The 27,692-nt window shown below is 39.7% G+C and overlaps 1 protein-coding gene across 4 annotated transcripts; it reads left to right on the top strand.

Moving 5' to 3' along the window:
• Positions 1-6: 6 nt before the first annotated feature.
• On the top strand, positions 7-27,575 carry GMEB1 (glucocorticoid modulatory element binding protein 1). 4 transcript variants are annotated; one of them, XM_064493868.1, is made up of 10 exons: positions 7-120; positions 6,022-6,179; positions 11,686-11,768; positions 12,460-12,584; positions 13,672-13,775; positions 15,745-15,902; positions 17,576-17,707; positions 18,704-18,841; positions 21,619-21,741; positions 24,560-27,575. In XM_064493868.1, the coding sequence occupies exons 2-10, from the start codon at positions 6,052-6,054 to the stop codon at positions 25,258-25,260; spliced, it is 1,692 nt and encodes a 563-aa protein (XP_064349938.1). In that variant the 5' UTR covers positions 7-120; positions 6,022-6,051; the 3' UTR covers positions 25,261-27,575. The 4 variants fall into 4 exon arrangements, with proteins under 4 accessions (XP_064349938.1, XP_064349936.1, XP_064349937.1 ...); XM_064493866.1 differs by having other exon boundaries at positions 11,656-11,768; XM_064493867.1 differs by having other exon boundaries at positions 98-120; positions 6,025-6,179; positions 11,656-11,768.
• The last annotated feature ends 117 nt before the right edge of the window (positions 27,576-27,692 follow it).

Here is a 27,692-nt window from a genome sequence, read left to right as displayed (position 1 = left end):
CCGGAAGTGTTGAAGCCCGGCCTGGCGGCGGCGGTGGCGGTAGCGGCCGTGGCGGCCTCTGCGCATGCTCCGTCGCCCGCCCGCCCTGGCCGCTCGCCGCCCGCCCGCCCGACGGAGACGGTGAGGAGGGGGAGGGGTGGGCGCGCGGGCGCGGGCGCGGGGTGGGGTGGGGGCGGGGGGGCGGGCGCGGGGGCCGCGCGGCGGCCGGCGAGGGCGGGCGGGCGCGCAGGGGGCGGGGGGCTGCTGCCTCCGCGGGCGCCTCCCCACGCCCTGTGCGTGCCGCCGCCGCCGCCGGGGAGCGAGCGGACGTCGCGGCGCCGCGGGGGGGTGGGGGGACGCTGCCGCTGGGTCCGCCCGAGCAGCCGGGCCGCCCCCAGCGCGGCCGGCCGCGCCGCCCGGGTCCGGCCCCCGGCCGAGAGCGGCGGGGGCCGGCGAGCCCGGCACTGGGGGGGGCCCGGGGCCCCCGGACCTAGGGGCCCGGAAGTCCTCGGCCGAGGGGCCGGAGCGACTCTGGACTGAGAGGCCCGGACGCCCAGGACCTCGGCGAGGGGTCCGGGGATCCTGGGGTATCCCCCCAGGCGAGATCAGGGGAGCAACAGGCCCTTCAATGAGGAGCTGGGGAGAGGCCTGGGTCACTCGGGGTCGAGAGGTGGTGAAAGGGGGGCTAAAGGTGAAGGAAGTCCGCTGCCTGCCCAGGAGGACCCCTCGGAGCCTTGGCGGAGGAGCTGTTAAGAGCAGCGAGTGGGTTCTGCTGAGGAAAGGAGGCTCCAGGCTTCACTCGGGGGCGCCTTAGAGGCCTCGGCTATTCAGTTCAGGGGAAGAGAGGCAGGTGTTTCCCCCAAGGCTTGGTGACAGGTCTGGATGATGGGAACAGGGGACAAAGAAGAAGGGCTCCTGAGGGAAGCTAGCAGGCCTTGCCCTCCCCGAGACGAGAGGGCAATAAAGACGACACCTGAGTCTCCGGAGGAAGGAATGGAAAGGGTCCAGATCTGTGAGGGAATAAATTAGAGATTTGAGTACCTCCTGATATTATAAGTAGAGAACAGGGTAATCTGGTATGTCAGGGGGTAGGGAAACCCATGTTTTTGAGGACCAAAGAGAAGAGTACTCCTTCTTTATGAAATGACAGGGGAATTGGCCTGGTGTCTCCTCACTGAGGGGCAGGAAAGGTGAGGGCAGACTCTTACTTGAGAATCCTGGAGTGTGATCCACCCAGACTAAGGCAGCTCAAGTCTTGACCTGGGGATCATGAGAGAGCTTAGTTCTCAAAGGAGCAGGTGGAGACCTGCATTCTCCTCTCAAGATTAAAAAACACATCCCAACACACACAAAAGGGGCTTTGACTCGAGTCTGTTTAGGAGAACCAAAAAGTGGGGTTTTCTACCTTAACCTGGAGGACTAAGGAAAGGATCAGATAATTGTAGTCTCACAGAAGGGTTGGTTTGCCTCTGCTAATGGTTACCAAAGTGCTTTGGGGGGACTTTTCCATTAAATGTTTGGACCGACTCCCCTGATTAGTCAGCTTTTTACCAATCATGTATATTTAATGTCTACTGACTTGATGACTTTTTCATTAGTTGCTAGTCAACCACTTACTCATATTTACTTCAACAAACATATTTAATAGCTAACTTGTACTCAACTTCATTGGTTTGGTTTGGGCCATATTTTGATCTTGTCCTAAGCTGAAGTTCCCTCGACTATAGAAAACCCTTTTATGCTGTTGCTTCTCCAAACACCTACATAGTAGTTACCAATTTGTGATTTATCCCAAACTTCGTTTGCTCTGGATATTTCCCTTACAGTGGCCCTGTGTAGTGATCTTGTTGGCTTCATTACATCTAGTAGCACCCTTGATCACCTACTAAATACATAAGAAGGAATAAAGAAGGAAAAAAAAAATAAAAAATCAAGGAGTTTTGGCCTCAATAAAATTTTAACTTGGAAATTTCTTAAGAACAGTCTACACAGTCTACAAAAATTACAATATAGAATAAATGCATTTTGGGGTTAGAAAATTTCAGAATATCTGGTATTTCTATTATTCCTTTTCAGCTACCAACTCTGATGCTCAAATGATTGTGTGGCATTTGTGCTTACATCTTGCCATATTTAAACTGGGGGACACAAAATGAGTTTAATCCAGAGTAGGTCATATGTCACTTCTTTCATTTCTCAATAGTTTATGTGACTAGTCATGTGCTTATTTTCAAGGAGTCTTATACTACAAATAATTCTCCCTTTTCACATAGATTTGACGTATTTCTTTTATGTGTGTACTAGAATTACAGAATGTTGTGTGATTCCACAATGAATACTCTAGGCTCATTCCATAAAATACCCAAAAGAGCAACTCATCTTGCCTTAGGAGTTTTTGTTGCTATAAACAAGAGCTTCTTTTCAGTTTACATTCAGCTCAAAGAGATGACCTTGCAATTAGCCAATGTAGTCTGCAGAGCTGGTTCAGGTTACTTGCTAGGAATATTGTATTTAGGGTAATAAGAGGTATTCAACCCAAACTTGCTTCTCCAAAGAATGTAAGAATTGCCATGTTGGATCAGACCTGTGTCTCTAACTGACACTGGGAGACATTGTGAATGATTATAATCATCTCTGATAAACTCTCAGAAGGTTAGAGAAGCAGCCAGAACATTCCTCTTCAGTTCCAAGGTGTGGGAGGGGTAAGGAGTAAAATATGAGTTTCTATTGAGGAACGTATTAATCAAGAAGTCAACCACTTATGAAGGGTGTTGTAGAGAGGACTCAGCCTTAAGGTAGAAGGTTGAAACTAGAAGCATCCGTCTAATTCTGCTCCTCTAACTCATTAATTTATCTAAGCTATTAATTTTTTAACATTTAAACCACTTTTTGGAATAATAAATTCACTACGATTGATACATGCTGAAGTATTACATCTTTTAAATTTATTAAGTAACAGAATAGTCCCTGACAGCAAACAAGTTGTTCAACACATGTTAGATGTGGTTATTTAAATTCACCCTACATTTTTATGCTTCAAGCTTTGAAGATATCTGTTGGTTCAATTATCCTAGGATTTGATAGCATTTTTATGCTACATCATATCCTTTATTGGCTTCTAGACTCAAGGGTCCTAATCATTTTAGTTTTACTGCTGGCAGCCAGCCAAACCCAGTCCATTGATTCTTTTTTCTACCCCCTAGCTTTAAACCTTTAATTCACAGAAGTTCAGATTGTGTATTGTAATATCTTGCAATTTTCTCTAGCATGTGACAATGTCATGCATCTCTTTCCCTTCCATAGTTCCTTATGAGCCGATACTATTCCTTATGAGCTGATAACTATCCCTTTTTATGTCCAAGGGCCCTAATTCTGTGTGATGTGTAGTAGAGATGCAATAAATACTTGCTGAACTGGCCATAGTGATGGGCAATAAGCAAGGCAGCTTAGCCTGAGCAAATTTATATTCCCTAAGTTAAAAACGTAGAAACTTCTAGAAGTATTTTAGGGTAAGGTGAGTCACTCATTGCACAAAAATTTATTATATACCTGCTATGTACCAGGTCTTCTTAGAAAGTTTTAGATAGGTGGTTTTGTAACTAGAAGTCTGATATTTGGAAACTATTTATTACACGTGTGTGTCCTGAGCACTGAGTTAGCATGGAGGAGCCTGTTGGAAAAGAAGAGCTATCCTTGCTCTCCCAGGATGTGGTCCGGTGGGGAGAAGTTGACAGAGTGGGATGATGGTTGTGACAAGGGTGCTGCAGGCGCTGAGGGAGCAAGAATACCACTCAGATCTAGTCAGAGAAGTCACAGACGGCCTCTCTGAGGAAGTGATGTTTTAAATAAGTCACAAAAGTTTAGCAGTGACTAGCCGAAGAGGAAGGAAAAGAGAATTCCACATAGAGCAAACAAGTATGAAGGCTCAGGTGAGGAAATATGGCACGGTTGAGAAATTGGAAAAAATGCAATGGCAGGAGCCTACAAAGTGAGAGGAAAAACTATGGGAAATGAGACTAGCAAGGTGGGTGGGGGACAGATTCAGAGGGCTCTGTAAGCCACATTAAGGTGTTTGCACTTTATTCTAACAGCAAAGGGAACGCACTGAAGGATTTTTAAGTGGGGGAAATTGCCTTTAGTAAGATCATTTTGCTCTGTAGATAATGGATTGTCCAGCAAGACCAGAGATTTAGGGTAGTGGTGAGAAGCAGCTGGAAAAATCCAGGTAACAGTGTGTGCTCAGAATGTGGTGGTGGCAGCTGGAGAGTAGGGGGTTGGTTAAATGAGATACACAGGGGATAGAATGGATAGGATGTGGTGAATTTAGAAAGAGGAGTTAAAAATATCTACTTAGTTTCTGGCTTGAGAAAAAGGGTGGAGGGTAGTGCCATTAACTGAGGCAGGAAACAAAGGAGCAGGTTTGAAAGGAAACAGGAGTTCAGTTTAAGGTGCCTACAAGATATTTTAAGAGGCTTTTGGATATAAGAAGTGTTGAATTAAGGAAAAAAGGTTTGAATGTGAGAATCATAAGAGCAGAAGTCTAAGTCAGATATGAGGAATATTAACTAGGTCAAGTACAAACAAGAATTGTTTGAACCAACATATATCAGTGTGAATAGCAGGGCTGTGGGAGGCAAGATTTTTAGATAAGCAGCACCTGCCCTCGCAGAGTGTACAGTGCAGCTATGAAGGTAGATGTCTGTTTAGTTACCTGCAATGTAAGGCACAGCGTGATAAACTCCAGAGGAGAACTGCAGGCCAGGTACTGAGGTACTGCAGAAAGGAAAATGGTTTGGCAGTGGATTTGTGGAGGAGTGAGCTTTTGAACTGAGCCTCAAAGGGAGGAGGAGATGAGGAAGAAAGGAGTTTGGGGCTTATGGAATAACAAAGGTACAGAAACCTGAAAGTATGTATTATTTGTTCAGAATTCAGTAGGAAGTTGGCATGGCTGGAACTTAAGATTCTTGGGGTATTATAGTTGCAGATAAAACTGGGAAAAAAATTTGGGGGCCAAATGAGGGAGACTTTGAGTGCTATGTTTAAGTGTGTGTGGTGTAGGCAAAGAATTGCTGTGGCAGAGATGAGATGTGGAAGCAGTTGTCTGAGTACCAGTTACATATTCAAACTTGCACCCATTGTGAGTCTACACACAGTTCAGCACAGTCCTAATCATCTTTAAGTACTCGAATATCTAAGTAAATACAGTGCTCTTATCTATAATCTCTAAAATGACTCTTTTCAACTGTGAAGACTAACACTGCAGAGTATCTTGGGGCCCTCTAAGTTTTCATTAAGATTGAGATAATTCTCTGAGTTACTCTGTGGTGCTGGACAGTAGTTTCCCCAACAGCTCTGCAAGGGAGATGTCAGGCAAGATCATATCTCCATTCAGTCTGAGGCAAAGAGGTAGTAAGATGTCCCTAGAGGTCATACAATTGGATTCAGCATTTATTAAACAACCACACAATGCAAATCATCTTTCTCTTCCCTTGAGCTTAGTTTAGTTAGCCAGCAGATACTTATTAAGAACTCAAAGGACAATGCACTTGATGAGGTGTAATGGCTGGTTGCCAAGAAAATAGATGATTCTTACTTTCTAGGCACTTACTGTTGGAGATGGAACTGGTGCTGTGCTGTAAACCAGCTCTCTAGAAGAAAAAAATACCCTGATTTGTAGTGCTTGCCAGCTTCTATGGTGTATATACTCCCAGCATCACTGATTTTGTGCTGCCCAATTTGATGTCAGTAAACTTGGAGTTGGGAAGAAATGTGCACAGTCAGTTCTCAGGAGCTGATAGAGCTGGCTCCAGCACACCACTGGGTGAGTCACATATACTAAGAAAACCTACAGTAGCAAGTGAGTACTAAGGTATTTCTGGAAAGATCAGAACCTATGTCAGCCCCTTCTCACAGTTCCCATCCTTTTCAGAGGACTCTGATCTCCAAGATGCCCTTGGAATTAATAGTTATTATCTTAGTGTTCCTCTCCTGTGGTTGCCATCTTTTCAAACCAAAGTTACTGGTGCTTCTTGTTTCTGACAGCAGTCACAGCTATCTGACTTCATGTGAAAGATGGCTAATGCAGAAGTGAGTGTCCCAGTGGGGGATGTGGTTGTGGTACCCACTGAAGGAAATGAAGGGGAGAACCCTGAAGACACTAAAACTCAAGTGATCTTGCAGTTACAGCCTGTGCAACAAGGGTAAGTGACTAGAGATTTAGATACTCAGAAAAACTGGGGAGGTTTAAAGAGCGGGGAAGTTATAACTTTAAGGTGGCCTAGCACAATGGAACATTCAACCTCAATCTCTCAGAGCTGTTTTCATCTCTATAAGTATTGTGTGCTGTATTTGTCATTTAATACTTATTACAACAATTTGCCATGTCCTTGTCTCTCTTCCCCTTCTCCGCTGAGTTCCTTGAAAGTAAGTTACATGGTTCTTTCATCTTATTTATCCACACTGTTTAGCACAAGGTCCTGGTACATGCTTACCAAAAGACAGTGTAGTTAGAGTCAGAGGAGATTAGGCAAGGCAACTATAAAAGTAATCCTGGCAGACGTTCTCTGGTCCCTCATGGATGGGCAAATTATCAAGCTTAGTCTATCAAAAAATATATATATATCAACTACCTACCATTATACAATGTATTACAAAGGTGTTGGAAGAAATAAAGCACATGGTTCCCACCATCATGGAGCTTGCAATCTAGTTGTGCAAACCAAAAATACATAAATGTGAATAAAGAGATCACTTACATGGCAAAATCCTAGTGCCAAATGGCATGGTTAGGACATGCTTTTGAATTCAGAGGACCACTATGAATTTGAAAGAAGAGATAAGATTTTAAAACAGTCTTGGGGGCAGGGTGTAGCTCAGTGATAGAGCACGTGCCTTGCTTAGCAGGCATGAGGTCTTGGGTTCAATCCCCCATACCTCCGTTCAAACAAACAAACAAACAATCAAACAAACAAACCTAATTACCCCTCTCCCAAAACAAACAAAAAAACTGAAACAACAACAACAACAAAAAAGATTTTAAAATTGTCTTGAAGATTAAATAGGAATTAGATCTACAGAGAGAAAGGGGGTAGTTATTTTTATCTTGGGGACTGTATGAAAGATTCTTCACAGCATCAGAAGTGTTCTTGGGCAAACATATATCAGCCCTCTGTATCTGCAGGTTCCGCATGCACAGATTCAACCACCTTGGATGTAAAATATTAAAAAAAACCAAAAACAGAACATTCCTAAAAAGCAAAATTGAATTTTGCCACACACAGGCAACTATTTGCATAGTATTTAAATTGTATGAGATAAGTAATCTAGAGATGACTTAAAGTATATGGAAGAATGTGCATATATTATAAGCAAATACTATGCCACTTTATAAGGGTCTTGAACATCAGTGGATTTTGGTATTTGTGGGGGTGTCCTGGAACCAATCCCCCCACTGATACCAAGGGAGGACTGTAATTGAATCCCATTCTACTAAGTAATATACCTTGTCTTAAACATTGCTGGAGGAAGACAGTTAACCTCTCTTGGTAATTTAAGAAACTTTTTAGTATAGGAAATTTCAAATACATCCCCAGATAAAGAAAATATGATAATGAACCCCCATGTAAGTCTCTGTCACCCAGCTTCAACAGTTACAACACATGGTCAGTCTTATTTCATCTCTGCATCTACCCACTCTTGAATTTTATGAAGCAAATCCTAGTCATTAGTATGTATCTGTAAAAGATAAGGACTTCCTCTTTTTAGATTTTAAAATATAACCATAGTTTGGTGACATTTCTGGATATTGTTAAGCAAAAAGGAAATAGTCTAAGCTCTGTAAGGGAAAGTTGATATAAATAATACCCGACATATAGTATGTAGAGTGGTTTAAATTTTTATTGGCACCAACAGATTATGCAAGCTTATTCAGATTTACTTGTTTGGGAATTTCATTTGATATACATACACATACTTATAGTTGTTACCTTTTGAGGTAGGGTAACATCAAGAAGAATTAAAGGGCAGTTTCTTTTGTTCTTGGTAGCTTTATTTTCTCATGGAGTGATCACTTCTGTCTTTCCTAAAGAACTCCAGTTGTCACTTATCCTATCCCTGGTAGAGACAGCAAACACTTCTATTTAGAGAATTACTTTGAAGATTTAGTTCCACTTACTTTTCTTTTGTTTGTCTCTTTTTCTTTCTAAATGATATTGCGTTTTCCAGAAACCTCTCATTGCTTGAGTAGGTGTAGGTATCTTTGTACAACATATATTGACTCCCCAATCCATTGTTCACCAAATTTTAGTATATGAGCTAGTGAATAAACATTTTGAGGTATTGCCTTTTGAGATGCTTATCAGTTGATTTCTCTAGTCTAATTTGAGTATTTTATTGCATTTTAGTCTCATTTTATAAAAAATGAGCAGGGAACAAAAACATTGACTATTGATAAGATGTACAGGTCTCAGAAGTTTAATATACTTGAGACAAAGTTGGAAACCATCAGGTGACAGTCATCAGTCTCATCACACTTAACCTGATTGGCTGCAATTCAAGTGTAAGGAAAGAAACAATGAAAGAATATGTATGAATTGCTGGGAATACAGTGGTCAAAATTATATTCACAAGACGAGAAATAATTAGGGGTTTTTTATAAGTATTTTTAGACTTCAGCGTATAATTCCTCTCATCCATCTTTTTAGCTTTTACATATATGGCATTTTATACTTTATCAAATAGTCATCATATATGCATTTTCAGGAGTATATTATGAAACAAAAGTAGAGTGTCTGGTAACAGTCTAGTATGAATACATAGAACCTGATACCTTGTATAAGATGATACTTTTATAATAATATTAGATTGGCTTTAAAATATGTCCACATTCAACTTTTTTTAAAAACAGATACTGAGGTGCTAAGATACTAAGAAAACTTTTAATTCTGGGAGCTTTTCAGCATAGACTTGTTCAACATATGCTTCCTCTAAAAGGAGAAAAGATGGTTGTTAACTTTTCGAAATAAAACCTTATAACATACTTAACAAGTTCTCAGGAGGAGTGAAGGTACTAAGATTCCATTACCATTCTTGCCTTTCCATTTCATTTTGGATTCATAATAAGAGTTTTTAACAGTGGGATCAGGGACTGGTGATTTTAGTACTATATAAATTTACTCAGTGTGCTGAATGGAATTGTTTAATTTGAGGAGTAGTGGCCCTTCCTTCCCTTTCGTGCTCATATCCTTCCCTGGTAGAAAGTTTAGGCCTTAGGAAGATTATAAACTCTTTCAGATCAGTAGGGTATCCCTTAGTTTATGTAATAATCCAATATTCAATTAATCAGAATGTCTTTCCTTAACATTCTGGATAAAAAGAACTTAACTATATGTGAATTTTCAGTTTTCAGAGAATTAGAATATAATAATGTAGACTTAACGTCAGAGCTGTAGTAAACATAGTTTTCCTTCCTTTGATGTTTCAAATGGCATCTCAGTATCTTACAGTGCCTTAACATTTTGAACATATTTTATGTTTTTTTTTTTCAAGTTAACCGTTTATCATTTGTGGTGCATTTATAATGAATTCCAGAAGCCTGGTACCCCAGTCCTTGAGCAGGGAGGCAAGCATATCCCGGCTCCCCCTCGGGCCCCCCAGGACCCCTGACCCGGCAGCCGCGCTGGGAAAGTGGGGACCCTCACGCCTGAGGTGCTCTAGGTTGCCCTGCCCCCCGCCCCACTGGGCTCCGCCCATATTTTACGAATTTAGACTATAGTTGTAGTAGGTACAGAGAATTAGGCTAAATCCATCACTATCCTGAGTTACTTTACAAAATTTTTCCCTGATAAAACCTTGTTTGCTCATAAAAATATAGACTGTGTCCTTGCTTCCCCACCCCAGGTGCAATTTACTGGTTGTTGAAATTATGTATAAACAAGAATTTATTCTTTTAAAGGATTTTGCACATATTAGTGAAATTAGAATGAGTTTACCAAACTTACCTGAAGCGGTGGTTTCTCATGTTTATCACATTCCTAGTTCATTGACCAGTCATTTATTGGATACTTTGCCTTGTTCCAGTTAGTATATAACATGCCAGCCATAAAAAATTGAATAAATGAATAAACATAATCTCTGCTCTCAGGGACTTCTTAGACTATGCCCAAGGGGAAACAGAGAGGTAAACAAGTATACAGTATTAAGTGCTACAGTTGCTGTGACAAAAGCCTAAAGTACAGTTGGATGACAAAGGAGGCAATGGGTGATTATGCTGGTGGATTGAAATGGAAGGAGAAGCATCATGGAGGCTATTCATTAAAAAAAGAAAAAACAAACAGATGGGGAAGGATGTTCTGGGAAGAGGGAGAGGAACAAAGTTAGATGGTGTAAAAGAAGATGGCAATTTTGGGAACTATAAATAGTTTGGTATGATTGGGGCGTGGATTGCCAGGTGGGGTTTGATGTGAGTTGAAATCACAGGCCAGATCTTGGAGGGACTTAAATATCATATTAAGGATTTGGGGCTTTATTTTAGCTACAAGGGGAGGGTTCTTGAAGGGTTTTAGGGAGGGTGTTAGGTGGTCACTCTGGCAGGAATATAGAAGATCAGGTAGATGCAAGACCAGTTTGGACTAGAGATGATACAGCTGTGTTAAGGCTGTAGCAGTGGGGATAGAGACAGAGAGGGTGGCTAGTGTTAAAAGAGATGCATCTGGCAGGATTTGGTGACTGACTGTGTGGGAGTTGAGGAGGAGGAAAAGGGAGAAATCTAGTGTAATCCCCAGGCTTGTCTAGTATGTGCTTATGTGCTGGGTGGTGCCATTAACAAGGATGGGGAGTATAGGAAGAAGAGTAGTTTGGAAAGTGGGAGAGGAAGGAGAACTTGCTCATTTTATACATAATGAATTCAACAAAGTCCTATGGGACATCCCGAGGTATTTATTTAGCATTTAACTGTGTCCTGGTGTGGAATTCAAAAGGGAGTTCTGTGCTAGAGGTGTCACCATGGGGGTGGGTAATCACTGATGCAAAGGAGATTATTCAGGCAGTTATAACATGCAATAATTAACACATTAGGTTTATTATGGAAATTAAACAGAAGATGTCAGTGTATCATGTTAGGTTATCTGAGCCCATTTCTTAGTTACTCTGGGCATAATATCTTTTTTACTTTTTTTTTTTTTTTACTAGTCTCTACTCATGACAATTGTTTTTTTTATGGTGCCTTACAAAATTCTAAAGTGTAAAAATGGCTGAAATGCCTAGATTCCAACAATGGACATCAACTTCTGTGGTCAGCAGGTCCTTTCTGGCTTGAATTGTCTAGCACTACTACTTTTAGGATAATTATGTAATATGACTTAATCTTATGCATGAAGTAACACTTTATGTCATGAGCATTTAAAGTTAGGAAGGGAAAAGTCTGGTGTAAAATAGTAGCAAGTGGCAGTGTCAACACAGTAGCAAGAGGGACTTTTCTTGAGATGAGGAAAGCTGTTGATTTATTTCCATGGTAGCTGCTCAGCAGTCCTGGGCAACTTGGAATTTAAATGCAATGGGGAGCTGGTCAGAGCACTAACATAGAGTTGTAAAGTGTATTATTTTATTCCTTTTGAGATAGATTAAAACAAATTTCTTAACCCCATGTTGTGAATATTAATTTTTTCATGATTTATATAGTTTGTTTATCGATGGACACTTTTACAACAGGATTTATGAAACTGGGTCCGAGAACAACACAGCAGTTGTGGCAGTAGAAACTCACACGATACATAAAATTGAAGAAGGGATTGGTAAGTCTTTGTGCTGTTCTAGTACTTTTGACCTTAGCTTCCTTGGTTGAGATTTCTTGCCTTTTGTGCCTTATTGCCCTCCCCTTCCACCCAGTATGCCCTACCAGTGTTGTTGCCGTTAATTTGATGGTGGCAAATCTAGAGACACCACTAAGACGCTAGGGCCGTCTCTGACATTTAACATCAATTTGCTAGGGTTGCTGAAAATATTTTTCACCTATAAAAATCCCTCAGAGAAATTGGAGCCTCAAGGTTGATCCCTGTCATTAAATAAGTTGCTGATGAGGACTGATGAGGTGTTGATTGGAAGGCAGTCAGTGGAAATAAACTGAAAAGAAACTCTGTCTGACATTAGACAAACCTGACCTTGAATCCCAGTTTCTCACACAAGCTATGTGTCCTTGGGAACGTCACTTCACCTTTCTGAGTTCCACTTGTATACTTAGGAAACAATCATTGCCTCATGGGATTGTTTTTATAACTAAACAAGATTAAGCCTATAAAAGCACATAGCCCCGTGTCTGGCACATAGTTGGAGCTTGGTAAGAAAGCTGTTATGCCAGACTTCTTTCAGAAGATTCCTAAATGATATGAACTGTTAGCCCCTCAGAGGAACCAGGAGACTAGAGGTTTTGAATTAAGCTTTGGGGAAGAGTGTTTGATAAATGACTACTAATTTATCCATTTTCAGATGCAAGCACCATAGAAGCAAATGAGGATATGGAAATTGCTTACCCCATAACTTGTGGGGAGAGCAAAGCCATTCTCCTTTGGAAGAAGTTTGTATGTCCAGGAATAAATGTAAAGTGTGTCAAGGTAATTGTTTTTTCTCCTTGCTGGGGCCAACATTGGGGCTCCTTCTTTTCAAAGGATATGGTTTCAATGCCTCTTCTCTCTCTTTCACCATATCAGTGTTTTGAATTTTGTGTCTATAATCCCTTTGTGTCACAATAGAAAAATGTAAGGACTTTGGAGTAAAATTGACCTGGATTGAAGTCCCACCAGAATACAATTGCTTTGAGAGCTGAGAATTTGTTGGGCTTGTTCACCAGTGTATCTTTAGCACCTAGAATAGTGTTTGGCATATTTACCAGTAAATATTTGTTGAATGAAGGAATGAATGGAGTCCCATCTCTATCACTGACTACCTGGGTGACCTTGAGCAAGTTATTTAATATTTCAGAGACTCATGTGTCAAAATACAAATAATTATACAGATAGACACACTGTAAGGCTGCTAGAAGATGAAATGAGATAATATACATAAAATGCCTTACACTGATGTGCATTTGGGTAGAGTTTATTGAAAATTACTACTACAACATTGTAAAATGACTAACTCAATAAAAAATGTTTAAAAAAATTACTATTGATAAAAATAAATAATCTTCATGATAGCACAATGTGGAAATAATTGCTTTTTCTGTCTCTTGGTGGCCACAGCTGTACCCATAGATGATACTCACCATCAGTGGCATCATCCTAGAATCAGTGAGGATTAGAGTTTCAACACTCTGCAGTGCTGTTGGTTTCTACCAGACTTACTCTGCCACATCCTGAATCTTGACATTAGAGCTGGATAGAGTACTTAAGTTTATTTTAACAACCTTTGTAACATTGGACCCACCTGCTTGATTCAGGGCATAAATGGATTTTAGATGCTAATCAGTATATTAATCTCTGAACCTCTTCATGTCTTCTGTAGCTTTGTACCAGGACAGGGCACTGTGCCCAGAGAAGGATCATCTTCTCTGGCACAATAGGGCAGGAGAATGGAGAGTACAAGGCTATGACTTGTTATCTGGGTGTTTTTAGTATATAACAAGTAGAGTTATCTCTTTCTTTCCCTCTTGGCCTGCCTAAATTGACATTGGATTATTATGGACTTTTCTTTTTACATTAGTTCAATGATCAGTTGATCAGCCCCAAGCATTTTGTTCATCTGGCTGGCAAGTCCACCCTGAAGGACTGGAAGAGAGCTATTCGTCTGGGTGGCATCATGCTCAGGTGAGCTCTAATAGCAAGCTCATACCTTTCAACTGACTTGGGGGCACTAAATCATGGTAAAATCCAGAGAATCTAGTCTTTTCTCTTTAATTTGAATTTTTATTCTGTCTGAAGGATTGACTTGAGCAATCCATGTATTATTTGACCTTTATCAACTTGTTCTTAAAACCCCTGTGAGAGAAGGAAGATTGAATTAAATTGACTCTTCCCAGCATCTAGGGCAAATTTTTCTGATGTCAAGATGTTGGGTAGGATCCTCTCTGGGCAGAGAATCTCAGGAATAAGTGACAGTCCTGCTTGAGATCACTAAGCATAGGCAAAGCTAAGCCTGGTGCTGAGAAAGCGTGACAACCATGAAGATGTAGGCTGACCGACAAATCCTGGGATAATCTGGTAAAGTAGAAGGGTGCTGTTCATGAGTAACAATTATGCCCAGCAATGCAATCCTTGCCACCATTGTACCACAGAAATAAACTTTAGAATGTATAATATCCTCACCCCCATCTCTCTATGCAGTAACTTTATTCTTGTAATTATTTCCCCTCTGGTGAAAATTAACATTAGTAGTTTTCCTTGAACACTCACCTATTGAAAGAAAATTTTTAAATATGGTCAAGAATTAAAAGTGCACCACAGAACATGTATCAAGAGCCTTAAAAATTTCTTGCCCTTTGTCTTCATCTTTTAAGGGAATCTGTCTTAAGAAAAATCTATAGTGCTTGTAGGCATTCAAGCATAAAGAGGTTCACTGCAACATTATTATGGAGAAAATTACAGTCTGCTTTAATATACAGTCAAAGTATATCTAAAGTAAATTATGGCTCATCTCAATGTATATGAGTATATACTATGGGGTGTTATGTGGTCGTTAAAATATTTTTAAAGAGTTTTTACGTGGAAAAATGCTTATGATGTAAGAAAGAAAACGAAATATGTAATATCAATCGTCAATGTGATTTTTGTTGTTTTAAAAAGTACACACATATGTAAGTAAAATTTAGTAGGAGGAAGTATGCTGAAATGTTGATGTTATCTCTGTGTTGGAGATTTCTTTAAAGAATAGCTGTTTTCTTTATAGTTTTCTATATTTTCCACATAAAATGTTAATTTTTTTCTTCGCATATTATTTTTATAGTCAGAGACATAATTTTTTTAGTGCATTCCAGATGATTTGTATGTAGAAATTAGTAGTTGAAATTGAGGTTTAATACATTTAACTTTCTTTTTTGTTGTTCTTGGCTTGTTTTATTTGCCAAAAAAAACAAGCATATGCCAACTTTCCCCAAATGTAAAAAGGACTCAGAGTGCCTAAAAAATCTTTAGTGAAAGCCACGTAACATTGTAACACAGCGTTTACTGTAATTAAAATACCCTCTGGTTTTTCTCATGGCCTGTAATAACAATGTCTTGTGAATACAGTTATAAGGACATTTTATAGGAGAGTTTAGTATAATCAACTTTGCTCTGTATTTATAGGAGAGTTATCTTTTATTTACTTTTTTTAAGGAAAGAAATATGCTGAAGTTTTATGTCTCCAGAAGTGGCAACTGAGCTTGCTGGTCTACAAGTACTGATATATCAGAATCTTATCACAGAATTCTCATTCCCCTGTGGCATTTCTCACCTGTGTTGGGATGTGAGCTGTCATTTCTCCTTTTGGGTTTGGTTTCAATGAGATTACATGGGGAAACTTAGGTGTTGTCAGGAGTATATATCTAAAACTTAGTGATAACCAGAAATAAAAGAGAGTACTCATAGTAAGTAGACTAGAGAGGGAAGAAGAGTATTTGTAAATGTGGGCAGGACTAGGGAAAATTTTATAGTCCCAATTAGAATTTTTGCAATCCAATGATTTTTAATACCATTAGGCTTCACTTATCTACAGACTAGTTTCAGCAACTTTGTTTCTGTTTGTCCCCTCTAGACAAAATGCAGGCTGAACTGGTACATTTTGTCTCCCTTTGCACAGGAAAATGATGGACTCTGGGCAGATTGATTTTTACCAGCATGACAAGGTTTGCTCCAATACCTGCAGAAGCACCAAATTTGATCTTCTGATCAGCAGTGCAAGAGCTCCAGTGCCAGGACAGCAGACAAGTGTGGTGCAGACACCCACTTCGGCTGATGGTAGGGGGTAGGAAACCACCTGAAAACCCACTGTGTTTTTCAGTAACACTTTTCTCCTCATTTCTCCTTTGTGTTTCTTGATTTTAATTCTCATGAGCATTGATGTAAGGTATGGTAATCTTGGGTGGGAGTCCATGCTTTAGAAACAAATTTGGTATTCTCTCAAATGATTCCTATTGGCCTAACCTTCTTTCTTGCTTTTTGATTACAATGCCTGATAAACATTAGAAAGATGGTTCATATAATGCTTATTTAACGGTCTCACTTTCGTGCCACTTGGCTTATCTTTGAAATCAGATTGTTTTGAAAATCCTTAGCTCTACTAGTGATCAAGGCAGGAAGTTGAATTAGAATGGTGAATGGTTTTCAGCTGTTGAACTGAGATGTGTCAAAGACAATGTATCGTTGGCCCAGCTGGATTCTGGAGACTCTGCTGTAAGGCTCAAACAGTTCTGCCTGGAAGGGATTCAGATAACCAAGCTGAAGCTTCCTCACATATGAGTTAGGATGGGCACACACTGAACTTTGGCACTGTTGAGCTTGGGACTAGAGCTCTCTGCTCATCTCTAGGAAAGATATAGCCCTGTGAGGTTATAATTAAGGATTCATTTAGTCCAGCTGGAGACTTAGCACAGCTAAGATTCTTAGATAGACTATGTCTTAGCTACTTCCAAAAGACTTATAAATATGCCTGACAGAGTCACAAGAATGCTAAAAGGTATAAGAGAAGTTCTTTTTATTTTTTTTTAAATGGCCTCTTGAGATTTCTTTTGGTCAGCCCTAAAACTCTTTGGTAACTGCTGGGAGAGTAGAAGCCAAATCTCTTAGAACCTAAGTTGCTTTCATGAAAGTGTAAAATATCTAGCAATTTGAATTTTTGGTCATGTGACACTTTCACTTGAAAAGTGAAAAATGCTGTGAAATTATTTACCTTTTTTTTGCTGCCATTTTCCTCTTTATGAATAACATAACTTTACTTCCTTTTTATTTGATCAAAACTTCTTTACTTGATTATCCATATTGATAATACTTGTTTTCTTGATTATTGATATTCTCCAGTGTGGAGAGTACACACTTGTCTATATTTCTGTCTAGATCAGTTTGATTTTCCTTAATTCTCTTTGTTTAAAATCTTCATTTAAAAACGATAGCAAAAATTTTTTCCTCTGCGAACCTGCTATGCACGGATCTCTTACCTAATTTTTTTGGTCTCATTAGTCTTGCTTTCTCTTACATAGGCTGATAGGTAAGTTATTGCAACTTCAGATACTCTAGATGGTTGGTAGTAGGGCTCTTGACTAAACATCACACTTTTCTTTTAAATTATTTCAGGGCCTCCTCATCCTCACTAAGTCTAGGGCAGGTAACCTGGCTATCATACCCACCGTCAGTCTCTTTCAAAAACATAACTGCTCAGAAAGCAGATTGTTCTTTTGTGATTTTATAGGTTTTCTTTCACTTTCTATTCAGAGTAAGAAGAAAGCCTTTTCTTTGGCAAGACAGGTTCTTTGAAAAAATCCAATATTCGTCCTGGCTTACCTAGGATTCTAGTTTTTAATGCAGGCAAAGGGCCAGAAAGGCAAAGTAACAGGGTCTCTGGCTGTATGAGATAGAGGATAGCTGTGTCTTTTTCATGAAATTCACTGGCCTTACCTCTAATGGACTGCTTTTAGGTAGCATCACACAGATTGCCATCTCAGAAGAGAGCATGGAAGAGGCAGGACTGGAATGGAACTCGGCTCTCACTGCTGCTGTCACCATGGCCACGGAGGAGGGCACGAAGAAAGACCCAGAGGAAATTTCAGGTACTTTCTGTGGGGCTCAGATATCTTGTAGGGTTTTGTAACTCTTATCACCATTATGGTTATAGACACAGAAGGCCTCAGTTACTTGTGCTGGTTTTTCTTATGCATGTTAATGCTAAGTATAGCTGCAAACATCTTATTCTAAAACGTGCAATAGCCCTGCAGAGTCACATTTTATGAAGAAATTGAGATTCAAAAAGGTTCAGCAACTTGTGTAAGAGTAGTTATACAACTAATAAGTGCCAGAGTTGAATTCAGCTGTTTAACTCTGGAGTCCAAGCTTTTTATCCTGTCACACTGATTCCAACTTTGGCACATTTCTTAGAAAAAACCAAGCTGCAAGATGTTAGAAGAAAAAACTAGGTAGTGGGTGATGTAGAGGATGGTGATTAATGATGATTCACTTAGAAAGGACCAAGAGAAGCATCACATCATCCTCCATTCATTAATTCATTTAACAAATATTTATTGCTGCCTATTTTTAGCTGGTACTGTTGCTAGATCTAGATAGATGAAGAGACATAGCCTCTGCCCTCAGGGAGCTTATAACCACCTATTCAACTGTTTTTGTTTTGTTTTTTGGTTTTCTAAGTATAGGATTAGAGGGAGTATATCTTTAATTTAATGTCATTATTATTTAACTTTAAAATGTAAAATATTATTTAATTTTAAATTAAATTGTTTAACTGAATATTTTAGTATTTATTTATTTAGTGTTTTAATATTTTTATTGGAGGAAGATACCTGTTCCCTGAAGCCAGAGCCATGACGAATTGAGACAATTATCATAAGTCCCTGTTTTGCTGACGAGCCCAAATAATTAAGGTACCAATTCAGGGAGGCAGCTAGTGTTCCAAAAGCTTCTTTTCTTTTCCCAGAAGTAGCCCAACAAAAAATCATTTCAAACGGAAATAATTTTGAATTTAACATTGTAGAAATGTGCCTAGTATATGTAGCATCCCTTGTTTACCCTCTGTCTTACGCCTGTTTTGCCAGAGGACACTTTGATGTTTTGGAAAGGAATAGCTGATGTAGGACTGATGGAAGAGGTTGTCTGCAATATACAGAAGGAAATAGAGGAGCTACTCAGGGGAGTTCAGCAGCGGCTCATCCAGGCTCCCTTTCAGGTCACAGGTAAATGCACTAATCCTGACAATAATGGTCATTTATTGAAGAGTAACAACTGTAGCAGATCCCATTAGCCTCATGAAACACTGAAATAAAGTATTATTATCCCCACTTTACAGATTAGAAAACTGAGGCTTATAAAAGTTAAGTTACTATCCAAAGTTCATAACTAGGTTGTTTTTTTTTTTTTGGTATTGTAAAATATTTTTTTTATTGAGGTATAGTTGATTGACAATATTGTATTAGTTTCAGGTGTATAGCAGAGTGATTTAGTTATAGCTATATATATTTTTTCAGATTATCTTCCATTATATGTTACTATAAGATTTTGAGTATAGTTCCCTGTTCTATACAGTAAGTCCTTATTGCCTGTCTATTTTATATATAATAGTTTGTATTTGTTAACCCCATACTCCTAATTTATCCCTCCCCCTTCCCTTTGGTAACCATAAGTTTGTTTTCTATGTCTGTGAGTCTGTTTCTGTTTTGCAAGTAAATTCATTTGTATTATTTTTTAGATTCTACATGTAAGTGATATAATATTTGTCTTTGTCTGACTTACTTCACTTAGTGTGATATTCTCTAGGTCCATCCATATTGCTGCAAATGGCAGTATTTCATTCTTTTTATGGCTGAGTAATATTCCTTTGAATATATATACCACAACTTCTTTATCCATTCATCTGTTGTTGGACCGTTAGGTTACTTCCACATCTTTGCTATTGTAAATAGTGCTGCTATGAACATTGGGGTGCATTTATCTTTTTGAATTAGAGTTTTTGTCTTTTCTGGATATATGCCTAGGAGTGGGATTGTTGGATCGTATATGGTAGCTCTGTTTTTAGCATAACTAGGTTTTTTGGGTTTTTTTTAATTGAAGTTTAGTTGATTTACAATGTTGTGTTACATAAATAGTTTTGAACTCAGGTCTGGCAGTGCTTTTTCCACAGGTAATTTTTGCCTCTGTAAATGGTTCCAGAAAGCAATCTCTCTCTCTCTTAGATATAGATATAAATAGATAGATACATGGGGTCTGAAAATTGGAGAAATCCACCTGGTTTTAGACAGTTCTTATATTCTGTTAGTTTAAGGCTTTCAGAACTATTGTGTGCACTTAAGCTGTTCCTCAGTGTCAGTACTTACAGGGTACTTGCTATTGTGCACAGTGTAAAATAATGTAATAATCATCTGATATAAAAAGGGTCATGATGAGATCTCATAAGCTTGTGCATTTAATGAGTTTTTACTTAGATTTGTTAGTTGTGTCTTATTGCATCTATAACTTGTACATTATGTAAATACACTTAAAACAAGCTTTACAGCAAAATCCTTTTTTTTTTTTTTTTTTTACTGGAATTAAAAAAGGTAAATAGTGTAGAAAGCAGGAGTGACTATTTTAGACAAGGGTGGTCAAGGAAGCCCTCTCTAAGGAGATGGCATTTGAGTAGAGACCTGAATTGAAGGAGCTAGCCATGTGGCAAGCTGGGACAAGGAACATTTCAGTCAAGGGGAACAAACATCTTGAATGGCAATGAGCCTGGTGGGTTCAAAGAATTACTGAAGCACCAGTGTGGCTGCAGTGGAGTGAGGCAGTGGAGAAAGTGATGAGTTTGGAGAGGAACAGAAGGGACAGTTTAGATAAGCTTTGGTCAGAACTTTGGGTTTTATTTTAAAGTGATGGTAAGCCATTATAGTGATTTTGAGGAGTGAAGTAATCAGATTTATTTATATTTTTAAAAGATCAGTGTGATTGCTGTGGGGAGAATAGATTATATGGAGCAAGAGTTGAAACAAGAAGACCAGTTGGGAGACTTTTGACAAGAGATGATGGTAGCATGGATTAGAAATGGGTAGTGTAGACCTAGGAAGAAGTGATCATATTGGGGATGTATTTTGAATGCAGAACTGATGGATTAGGTATAGGGTGAAAAAGAAAGAAATTCACAATGACTCATATATTTTTGGTCTGAGCTATGAGTTTTGATACTGTTTCCTGTGATGAAAACCACTGAGAGAGGAAATCAGAATTGCTTTTTGACTTGTTAAAATGAAATGCTTATGAGGCCTTCAAATGGAGATGTCACTCAGCTCAACAGAAGTATGAATCTGGAATGCAGGAAAGAGGTCAGGGCTGGAGATCTACATGTGAGTTCTTAACATGTCCATGATATTTAAAACCGTGGAACTGGTCATGATGATTGTGGAAGAGAGTTGTAGGCAGAGAAGTTGTCTGAGTTAGGGAAGTAATGACCACAGTTACTGACAGTTCTTTCACAAAGTTTTGTGTAGAGAGGAACAAAGATAATACTATTAATAATAATATTGCATGTCAGTCCCCATTTTTAGCACTTGAAATATGGTATTTCTAGTCTTCATATCTATCCTGCAGAGTAAGTATTATTAGTCCCATTTGTTTCTGATAAGAAAACAGAGGAGTGAAATGATTCACCCCAGGTCATACAGACAGGAGGAAACATCAAAACTGAAGTTCAAATTTAGCTCTATCTAGTACAATGACCATGTTTTCTAAACCAAAAGTCAGAACCTATAACCAGATGCAAGATTTTTTTCCGCCTTATTTTTGTATTTACTTGTATGGAAAAATGTATAAAGATATAATAATTAATGAAACTTAATTACATATGTAATACTTTGTTAAAATTTTTTAAAAATACAATTAATATTCTAGTTTCTGGATTGTTTTGTATTTATAAGCAGCACAGTAGGGAGTTGGTGGTACATTTCTGTTTTAACTCAACAGACATGTCTTTCGTTTTAAATAGATGCTGCTGTTCTCAACAACGTAGCACATACATTTGGCCTAATGGACACGGTCAAGAAGGTTTTGGACAACAGAAGGAGCCAAGTAGAGCAGGGAGAAGAGCAGTTTCTCTATACTCTGACAGGTATGTAAACTTCTCTCTCTTCTTAGCTGATATTATACTAATATCCTTGAGTCTTGCCATTTCTTTGTTGACTTCTGTGGGGACTGGCTTGCTCCTTCCTTCCCTCCCTCCCTTCTTCCCTCCCACTTTCCCTACCTTCTTCTCTCCCTACTTCTCTCCCTTCCTCCTTCCCTCCTTCCTTCCTTCTCTCCCTGCTTCCCTCCCTCCCTCCTTCTCTCCCTCTTTCCTTCCCTCCCTTCCTCCCTCCTCCCCTCCCTTTTTCCCTCCTTCCTTCTCTCCCTCCCTCCCCCCTCCTTCCCTCCTTCCTCTCTCCCTCCCTCCTTCCTTCTCTCTCTGTCTCTCTTTCTATTTCTCTTTTTTCCAGTTCACATAGTATCAGATTTAGCTTTTTCTTTGTACACAGCCCCAGGTGAGGTGGAGTGGTGGGAAGCAGAGGAGGCAAAAACGAAAAGAAAAGAAAGCCAGCAACAGGGTCCTCCTTCTATACTTTGGAAGATTAAGATATCTGCTAGATTGCTCTATTAATCCAGTACTATAAGTGGCAGAAGAAAAAAATTGGCCTTTGTCTTTTTTACATTAATACTGAGTCTTTAGATAGATACACATTTAGCACTTCCTTCATTATTTCTGGTAATCAGAAATTATGAGCACATGGGTAATTTAACTTATTTTAATAAGTACTTACATTGTGCTGGTCTCTAAACTATGTTTTAGAGATATAATGTTGAATAAGACAGCCTCAGTCTCTTGAGAACTTTCAAGGAACTCAAGGGAAAGCAGACTTACAAATAAGTACAGAAAGTAGTCAACTTTTTAACAGAGGCATATAGCAGGTATGGTGATGGAATGAAGGGAGTTATCACTTATACCCAGAAAGAATCAAAGAGAAGCTTTTGGAGGAGGTAAGGTAGGTGAAAGATACAAAACAAGTTAAAAGTATAGATTATCATTCTTTGAATGCTATAGAATATATTATAATAGTCAGTCATGAAGGCAAAAGGCAAGAAAGCTCATTTGGTAAGAGAACAATTTAGGTTGTTTTTAACTTTTGCTTTTTGTTTTGTTTTGTTTTTAACTTATTTTTATACCCAGTTTATATTTTAAATTCAGTTTACCAAGTATTCTTGGAGATGCCCATTTTCATTTGATCCTTCTAGGAATATTATAGGCTCTTATCCTTATTTTACAGATAACCCAATAGAGGCACAGAGAGGATAAATGATTTGCCTGGGACCACATCACTACTTGACAGTGAAGCCCAGAGCAGAACTCTGTCTTCTTATTCATAGTCCAGTGCTGTCTTCCACCTTGAAACTTTACACCATCTGAAAAATGTTTTTTGTTAGAAATGTAGGCTTCTGGTTCCTTGTCTGTATTATTTTAATTATAGTCATAGTATACATAAAGTTTTGTTTTTTACTTTTTCACTATGACATGCTAATATTTTTCCAAGTTGCTACATAGTACGTTACCTACACATTCTCCCAGGGATGAATTTAAATTTCCAGGTTTTTCTCAGTAGCTTATTTCGTTGCAGTGAACTTTTATGAATATAACTTTTTTTAAAAAGTCCTTTTAAACTACTTCACGGGACTAAGCTTGAGGTAAATGATATTGATAATTTGTTGTTGGGTTTTTGTGACCTATTGTCAAATTTCCAAGAAGCTTATACCGATTTACAAGTTTGAACCCATCAACCCTGATTTAACTTTCTAAAAATTATAGATTTAATTGGTATCTTGCTTAGGTTCACATTTCTTTGACTATTGCTGAAGATGGAAAAAATACAGTGTTTTATAACCTTAAAAGGCAGTGTTTTAAAATTTTTGAATGTGGTTTTTTTTTTGTTTTATATATATATAGAGAGAGAGAATTGAAATATAGTCAGTTTACAATGTTTTGTCAATTTCTGGTGTATGAATGTGTTCTTTACCCTACCTACTTCTTTTATTCCAAGCAAGGAATTGACTTGCTCTTGGTGTTCCACAGGGAGCAAAGTGCTCTACAGGTGTAATTGGTTACTTATTGGATGTTTATCAGGTACTAAGCAACAGAGAATTGCCGGTGTAGAACCAGATTCACCAGTGGTCATCAAGGTTGGATTGGACATTTGGGAGAGGGATAGTGGTAGGTGTATTGGGGTGGAAAAGCCACCAAGTTGGCCATCAGAAGACTTATTTTGGCTTATGCTCTCTGACCTTAAGTAAGTCACTTTACCTCTCTGGATCTCTGTCAAAACAAATATGTTAGACCTCTAAGACCTCCTTCGGTTCTGTAATTCTTAGGGACTTCCTCTATAACTTTGTCTAGCCTTCTCTGGGGCTAATGATAGGTGAAAGCCATCCAGGTCACTAGCAGGTGATCCTACCCTGAAGGATGGTTTGTAAATCACTGTTTATCGGAGTGGCCATTGTAGCTCCTTTGTAGGTCTATGGCAGTTGCAAAGGGATTGTGCAGATATTTTCATCTGTAGACCCAGGCAGAGCATATGTAAGCTGCTAGACCAACTGGAAACTTCTTTGGTTTACACTTTGGTGGTAGGTGACAAAATGCCACAGGAGCTTTTGGAGTTGAGCTATAGTAGGATCACAGCCTGAAAAGATTCTGAATCGTTGCCCTGCCTATAATCACACAATGAAATGTAATTATGGAGGGAGTTTAAAGATCATCCAGTCTAGTTTCTTCTTGAAAACAATGAAGTGACTGCCTGAGGCTACATAGTGGCAAAACCAGAACAGGACTCCAGAAGGAGTCACTCCCAGTTTACTGTTCCCAAGATTATACTTCCTTCCACACAAAGTCTGTCTTTTTTCCATAGACTTGGAACGCCAGTTGGAAGAGCAGAAGAAGCAAGCTCAGGATCACAGGCTGAAATCCCAGACGGTTCAAAATGTAGTACTGATGCCTGTGAGCACTCCTAAGCCTCCCAAAAGGCCCCGGCTCCAGCGGCCAGCCTCCACCACAGTCCTGAGCCCTTCTCCTCCTGTCCAGCAGCCTCAGTTCACCGTCATCTCCCCCATCACCATCACCCCAGTGGGTCAGTCATTTTCCATGGGCAATATTCCAGTGGCCACCCTCAGCCAGGGCTCCAGTCCTGTGACTGTCCACACACTGCCTTCTGGCCCTCAGCTCTTCCGTTATGCCACAGTGGTCTCCTCCGCCAAGAGCAGCTCACCAGACACAGTGACCATCCACCCTTCGTCTAGCTTAGCACTGCTAAGCTCCACCGCCATGCAGGATGGGAGTACCCTGGGCAACATGACCACCATGGTGAGCCCTGTAGAGCTGGTGGCCATGGAGTCCGGCCTGACCTCAGCAATCCAGGCTGTTGAAAGCACCTCAGAGGATGGGCAGACCATCATTGAAATTGACCCAGCCCCAGACCCAGAGGCTGAGGACACTGAGGGCAAAGCAGTCATTTTGGAGACAGAGCTGAGGACTGAGGAGAAAGTTGTGGCTGAGATGGAAGAACACCAGCATCAAGTCCACAATGTGGAGATTGTGGTCTTGGAGGACTGACTGGGGATCTGGGGGCCAGGAGATATGTTTCGGTTTGGAATTTTTAATTATTTGTTTATTTTTATCATTGTCCCACTCATTTCCACATAGGATCCTTTTTTTTTTTTTTTTTTAAACAAAATCTCGTTGTTGTAACTGAACATGTTGGGTCCCTTCCACTCCCTCATTGAAAAATGGACAAAAACAAGCTGCCCTTCCAGAAGTTGAGAGTAGGTCACTCAATGTCCTAATCCTCTTACAGCAAGAAAGCTATTTCTTTTAGTAGAGACATCAAGATAACCAGAAACCCTATCCAGAAAGCCCTTTCCAGGCTAGTCTGTATGCATGTGTTTTTATTCTCATAAAGTTACATTGACCAAACTCTGGAACACAGATTTGACATTAGAAGGCAAAGCACTCACATGTGGATGCAGAAGGATACTTTATTTTGTATCCTGGAAAGGGCCCTCAGAGGCCAATGAAAACTCTCACACAAAAGTAAGTTGAACCCTGCTGGGAGGGGAAGGTAGCATAGCAGCAGCTTAAAAAGGGAAGTGCTTTGGCCAGGATGGGGCAAGGAAATTATCTCACTTCCAGAAGTGCAACTGATGCCTCTTGATATCTCTGAGGGTTACCACCATGGGTGCCATTTTGAGGCAAGGCCAGTCATAAGCAAAAGGGTACATTTCCACAGAGCAAGCAGCAGCAGGGGCCTGTGGCTTGGCAGAAGTAGAAATCCAGAAATGTCACAGCTGTGTTTTGGGATTCAAGCTCACCTTGCCCCCTACTTTGTCAGAACACTTACCCTCCTAAACTGGGATTAGTCCATTCATTTGCAAACTGTGTGATGTGGCATACGTTGCTCTGGTTCTGGGGGTGGGGCTCCAAGGCCATCATTTTTATTGCATGACTCCAGGAGCAAGGGAGTTCCTCATCCAGACCAACTGCCCTTTTTGGTGGGGCCCTTTTTTGGCTTTGGAACCAAATGCATTCACTCATTTGGTGCTTCCTCTTGTTCTACCCTCCATCCCTCAATGGTTTATAGCATGTGTCTCCTGGATCCCACGCTCTTCAGCTTTTTGGCTGATTCAGACAACAGTGACAGGTGCCTGCCTGCCTTCATTCTCTTTTAGATTCATTTATGCCATTTATACCACAGATGTTTCTGTGAGATATTGAGCTCATAAAAAAAGCCTTAGGCTTAGCAGGGAAGACTCAATACCCTAGCCTATCCTGAGGCACCAAGTAGATGTCTCCTCCTGAGCGAGCTGGACTCTCTGGGAAAGAAGCATTGTTTGCAAAATTACATTACAGGAAATGTACCAGGAATGTCAATAATAATGTCTTGGGGGGTTTATTTTGGTTTTTTTTTCTTTTCTCTTTTAATGTTTTTGTATATTTAGAGCTGGGCCCATTTTTCATGCTGTGATTTCTTCTCTTTGACCATCTTCAGTGTTTGGGGCAAGAGCGGACCCTGGTTTTTATTTCTTTGATTGCATTGTTTACTGCACTAGGAGAAATATAGAAACTGCAGACAAAAGAAAAATAGGTCAGAAAAGAGAAAGCACACACCTTAAGAGTGGGAGGGTTGTTTTTGGTTTTTGGTTTTTTTAATTAAAAGCAAAACTTTGACCTGTAGTTTCCTTTTTTTTTTTTTTTTTTTAATCCGAAGAAGGCACCACCTGAAGCCAAGTTTCTTCCAACAGATGTTGGAAACCCTGTTGTTAGGCAGGTGAAATCTGCGTCCTGTCATCCCTCAGATGGCTGTGGATAGCTAGAGAAGCCTTCTAACTTGGGAGGGTCAATCTTAAAAGCCTTAAGGGTGAGATTTCTAAACCCCATACAGTTGTGGTTTTCAGCTTTATAATTGTTGGGTTTTATTTTTCTTTTCAAAGTATCTAATAGACATAGCAATCAGCTTAGAACAAACCTTTGGCCTGTTATATGTCATTAGTGAGGGAAGTAGCTTTTATTTCTTGCTTCTCTAGGTTTTCTGTTGGTACATAAACAAAAACAAAATTTCTATGTAAGCCTAAAACTATTACTGGAACCTAGAAAGGCACATATCCCTATTGTGGTTTTTAGGTACACTTATCTTTCCCAGAGACAAAAGGCCCAATTCAGGACACAGGAGGAGCCCTGGAGAACACCTACATGCTAGCTCAGGTTCCTTTCTTTCCTCCATCAGAGTCATCAGAGATGTTGGTAGTGCTTTAAAGTAGTGTGATGTCATGCTTCCAAAGTCAAGAGATCGCTTCCTAAAGACTGAGCCTGTTTACTTTCACTGTCTGAATATTCCAGCTGGTGGAAATACATGAGCTTTGTTTTTTTCCTGGTCTTCCAGTAGCTTGTCGTTATTTCTAGATGCAATGCACCCATTGTTGAGTGTAGGTTTCCTCACGGCCGTGGTCTAGGTGATCTCAGATGGGCTGAGACACATGCAAGCCACTGGT

The sequence above is a fragment of the Camelus dromedarius genome, chromosome 14 (assembly GCF_036321535.1).
Source record: "Camelus dromedarius isolate mCamDro1 chromosome 14, mCamDro1.pat, whole genome shotgun sequence".
Classification (NCBI taxonomy): domain Eukaryota; kingdom Metazoa; phylum Chordata; class Mammalia; order Artiodactyla; family Camelidae; genus Camelus; species Camelus dromedarius.
This window is presented reverse-complemented; position numbering and strand designations above follow the sequence as displayed.

Excerpts from the sequence above, each read along its gene's own strand:
- GMEB1 (XM_064493866.1), top strand. The coding sequence starts at position 6,052 with ATGGCTAATGCAGAAGTGAGTGTCCCAGTGGGGGATGTGGTTGTGGTA. Across the intron at positions 6,180-11,655 it reads TTACAGCCTGTGCAACAAGG|TTTGTTTATCGATGGACACT; the intron begins GTAAGTGACTAG and ends TGATTTATATAG. Across the intron at positions 17,708-18,703 it reads AGACCCAGAGGAAATTTCAG|AGGACACTTTGATGTTTTGG; the intron begins GTACTTTCTGTG and ends CTGTTTTGCCAG.